Source organism: Rhipicephalus sanguineus, unplaced genomic scaffold, assembly GCF_013339695.2.
Source record: "Rhipicephalus sanguineus isolate Rsan-2018 unplaced genomic scaffold, BIME_Rsan_1.4 Seq285, whole genome shotgun sequence".
In the NCBI taxonomy this organism is placed as follows: domain Eukaryota; kingdom Metazoa; phylum Arthropoda; class Arachnida; order Ixodida; family Ixodidae; genus Rhipicephalus; species Rhipicephalus sanguineus.
In genome coordinates, this window is record NW_023614940.1 from 86,529 (window position 1) to 91,144 (window position 4,616).

Sequence of the window (4,616 nt, forward strand, 5' to 3'; positions counted from 1 at the left end):
CTATGACACTTGACAAGGTTGCACGCTGTTGCAACAGAAAAGAAAGCACAAGGAAATCACACTGGAAGTGAAGAAGAGCCTTTTAAAGGATCACAGTGACAGTCAAAAAGTGCCTGTCCTCACGGTCAAGTACGGACTGTCACAGTCTCAACAATCATCCACTTCGCTACCAAGCTGACTGAGAGTGGGTTCAATGGCACGGACAGTGGGAACCGCAAGACTTTGACAGGGCGCCCACAAAGAAGACACCTTGTTCGAATGGTTCTTGGGCGCTCGTGAGCATGCCCATCAGTGGGCCAATTCTGGCCGCGATGGCAAAGCAGTTCCCCTACATACTTCACGAGACCGACTTTGAGCCAGGTGGCAGCTGGATACAACAATTTAAGGGGAGGCACAAGATCGTGTACAAGGCCATCACGGGCGAGGCAGCATCACTCGACATGGAGGCAAAACGCCGTGGGAAGGTGAGACGCTGCCAAGCATCTCTGAAAAGTATGTTCACCATGATGTCTACAACTCACCTCGAAGAGTCATGCTGTCAAGGGAGACCCGTGCAAGGGTGGGAGGAACAGTAAGCTGCCCGTCTTCTGGTGCAGCAACATGGACGGCAGCGACAAGTGTCTGGCTTTCGTGATTGCCAAGTCAAACCCGCGCTGCAAGAATCCCGGCGCAGTACCACCACAATGGGAAAGCGTGGATGATGTGGGCACTGTTTCAAAAGTGGTTGAACGAGCACATAGAGCGGCAAACAGGACGGTGGCACTTGCCCTAGACAATTGCAGTGCACACCATTCTATGCCGGCGGACACGACAAGCGAGGGAGTGTTCTTCCTTCCGCCAAACACCACAGCAGGATTGCAGCCCATGGATATCGGCGTGATCGTTAACTTCAAGTTGCTGTATCGCCGCCGCGTCCTGGAGAGGTTTCTGCCGAATGTGGGCAACGCCGCACAGGGTGGCCAGGAACCAGACCTGAAGATAACACTGCTGATGGCCGTGCAATTTATCTTCAGAGCATGGTGTGGAGTCCGCGCCTCCATGGCGCGCAAAACTGTTTCAGGCAGGCGGGCTTCGTTTGACGATTTCGCAAGGAGGAAGCGATGCCACCAGAGGCATGCGAAGCGCCCGACAACAAAGGGGTGCCGGAGTGGTTGCCGGTGCTTAACGAAGATGCGTCGGGTCTGAACGACTTTCTTCGTGCAGACGTGGAAATGTCAGAGTGCCTCAGTGATGAGGCGATCGTTGCGCATATACATGCTGCGGCCAGCGGTGAGAGTGACGACTCTGACGACACGGTCGAGCAGCCTACCCAGGTGCTGTCATCGCAGGAGGCCCAACAGGTGACACAGTCCCTCCGGGACTTTGTTTTCGCGAAGGACCTCCCACTCAGCTACATGGAGCACCTAGATGCTCTTGAGAAAGATGTGCGCCACAAGCTGACAGACTATGGCTTTTCTGCAAACAAGTACATACTAGTTGCACTACCTTATTGCATGCAAATAAAATTTTGATCTCTCTTGTCTTTTTTTTCTCAACCCGCTTATAACAATTATTTTTGGAGCAGCAAAATGTTGCTTTTAGAGCACAAAAATCCAAATTTGGAGCAGGTTGCGAAAAAAACCTGAATTTTTTAGCCCGAAATCCCAAATTTGGAGCAGTATAACAAGAAGGCTTACTTTTAGAAAAGAAAGCAAAAATACGTAAAAACAATTCAACAACAGCTAGTTCATGCACAGTGCACGTGAGCACTGCTATTTCAATAAAAGCAGTGTGTTGAGCCATCCCATAGTGTGAACAATGACTAAATCAGTGTGAGCAATGACTAAGTCAGTGCAAACAATGACTAAGTCAGTGCAAACAATGACTAAGTCCACATTAGCATTTGCAGGACCTGTAAAATAATTCGACAGGCCCTGCAAATGCTAATGTGGACCTGCGAACCTGGCAACCTGGAAATTTGGGAGATTTGTAAAGCAGAAGCAAGTGGGGGTAGCGAAAAAAGAAAACTGGCATATGCTTTTGTCTATTGTTCCTCAAGGCCGCAGGAATGCCATACACAGCAGCTCCAAATGATTGCCAATAATTTTTTAGACGTCAGCGATCATACTAGTACTCGTAAATACACGGCGCGTGCACGAATGAGTAATTAAGGAACAAAATGTGCCGTGTCCCTGACAGCTATTACCAACAGCCCCTTCTAAATCTCAGAATGCTTTTCCGTAGGACCCAATGTATTGTGGCAAAAGTGGCTTAAAATGTTCTGCACGCAATAAAACAAGCATCAGGAAATTTGAGAACTACTGTCCTTTTCTACTGCGATAGCAACTATATGGACACTCTCGACGAGTTTTTGCCGTCATCTCCCGTATAAAGTCCAAATTGATAACATATCCCTGTGCATAGTATGTTCTACCGTGGGTAAAAGCGTGTGAGTGCGTGCGACGAACTCGGCTGAAGCAGATATCAAACGAGCCAGCCCACCTCCGTCGCTCGGAGGGCACATGCGGTAAACACCACTCCGCTCGGGAAGCCTGCCATTGAAGCATAGAGCAAACGCCCCGCCCGTCTTGAACAAGCATGAAAGACGCGAGAGGGGGCGGGGGGGGGGGGGGTGGCTGTTGCTCAAGTAGCAACTTTGAACTTTGATTCTAAGGCCGCTGGCGCGCGCACTATCTCAGCAGCCATCAACGGGCGGCTCGTATATCCTGCTACGTGCTGCACTCTCAATGAGAAGACACTGTGCAGAAAGAGCGTCTTTCCCTGGAGCGGCCGTATTCCCTTACACCAACGTTTTGTAGTTACGTGAGATCGGATACAAAAGAGGTTGCTGCCAGCGTCACTTCGTATAACATTACAATTTGTTGCTAACATTCATTGCCTCGTCCTTGCGGTGGAACTGACCTTTCTTTTTTCCTTTCGCGAGGGGTTAGGGTTAGAGTCTGTATTGGATGATGATGCCCACACTGCAGATGACCAACGCGGCCTCCATTTCTCGCTCAAATTTGCGCAACTGAGAAAATTTTAAGCTGGTCGGGCATTTTGGCGCAATTTTAACAAATTGCACAGTTTTGGCTCAGCTTGGCGCAAAAATAAGGAATTGTATCAAATTGGCGCAATTGGCGCAGCTGTTGCATTCCTGGACAATGTGCAGTTTTGAGTTTGTAGGAGCCAGCTCGCGATCTCGAAATGCAGCTTCAACCCATTTCCTGTTTAAATGCAACCTTTTTACTGTCGTGAAAGTATAGAAACGGAACATAATAAAACAAGTAAAAACAGAAAATCCGTACTTTCGATAAAACTTGCATTTTTCAAGTATAGTATGTCCCCTTAAAGATTTTGAACAAAACTTTTGCTGCCGAGATTTTCAGCCGAACTGAAAGCTTGGGTGATGAAATTAGTTAACACCACCTTTCTTTCTGAAAGAAACTAGAGGAAGATCATGAACTCGATGCTTTTTTCACAAACTGCCGCATCTACCGGCCACGTCGTGAACCAGGAGAGGTGATGTCCCCGGAAATGCCAGCCAGCTCTGCTTCCTCTATAGTTCCTAGAACCAGTACGAATGGGTGGGACACCTCTCTTTGTGGAAGGGGGAGAGTGGCCGGACTAGAAAGCGTGCACCCTACACGCTTGACGTCACGACTGCACACTGGCGTGCAGTCGCCGCATGCTCACAATCCTCTAAAGCCATCTGTTCAAAAATATGTGAAATAGACTCTGTTTATTGGAACAGTCCCATTTTCAGAGTCAAATTTATATGTTTTCATCATTTGCTATTTCTGTTCAGCCTCCATTTAAGATACACATGGAAAGCATCGTACTGGATACAATAATTGTGGCAATATCTTGTACCTGGATCTTGCCAGAGTACATTGTATCGTCTCAGGATAAAATTGCAAAGTGTTTTTGCCCCGTACAGTATAATGTGGCGCCAATGTTTCAGTCAGCACTCTTGAGTTTTCAGAGCTTGCACGAAGAGCTCAGACAATGTCACCCTAAGAATCGTGTGTTTCATAAGCTCACCTTTTCGGCTGGTCTGCTTGGTTGGGCTTGAGGCGCCAGAATGTGTACATCTGCCCGCATCCTTGGAACCCCTGGCAGCACCTCCAGCCTACAAACCACAACAGTACTTGTATGCAGTTCCAATATTTTGCAAATCTCTCCCAGTGAACCTTCTCTAGACTGCTACTTGGTGAAAATGTTCCAAGTAACCAAGCGAAACATAAGCTACAGTCAATTCCTCTACCCACTACTCTAATATTTTGAAGCGTATAAAAGTTGTTTCATTAACGAGGCTGCAATATTTTATCTGAGCAAACTGAGACGATACATGGCCTCTATCAGGAATGGATCCATTGAGGCAACTTGTATTCGTAAGGGAAAACAGCAATGGCCTCAGAGCACATGGCGAAGCACCAGTCGGGAAGTTATTCAGAGAGCGCAGAACTTACACATCTGTGCCTGGCTTTGGCTTTCCTCGCCTGGCCAATTCTTCAACCTTGGCTTGATGACCCTTGAAGTGCTGCACCAAAGCAAAAAATTGATGGCGAGACAAGGCAGAACTGACACACAACAAAAGTCACAACATATGTAAATGCTTTTCTAAAAAAGATAGA

At 47.6% G+C, this 4,616-nt stretch overlaps 1 protein-coding gene across 1 annotated transcript; it reads left to right on the plus strand.

Annotated features, from left to right (window-relative positions):
- The first annotated feature begins 311 nt into the window (after nt 1-311).
- On the plus strand, nt 312-1,511 carry LOC119376935 (tigger transposable element-derived protein 6). Its single transcript, XM_037646595.1, has 3 exons — nt 312-464; nt 529-1,060; nt 1,204-1,511. Exons 1-3 carry the CDS (start codon nt 312-314, stop codon nt 1,509-1,511), a joined length of 993 nt encoding a protein of 330 aa, XP_037502523.1.
- The last annotated feature ends 3,105 nt before the right edge of the window (nt 1,512-4,616 follow it).

What these genes read in the sequence shown, in the direction of transcription:
- LOC119376935 (XM_037646595.1), top strand. Translation starts at nt 312, where the DNA reads ATGGCAAAGCAGTTCCCCTACATACTTCACGAGACCGACTTTGAGCCA. An exon ending in AGGCAAAACGCCGTGGGAAG is followed by an intron (nt 465 to 528) that starts GTGAGACGCTGC and finishes CTCACCTCGAAG; the next exon opens with AGTCATGCTGTCAAGGGAGA. An exon ending in GGCGCGCAAAACTGTTTCAG is followed by an intron (nt 1,061 to 1,203) that starts GCAGGCGGGCTT and finishes TTCTTCGTGCAG; the next exon opens with ACGTGGAAATGTCAGAGTGC.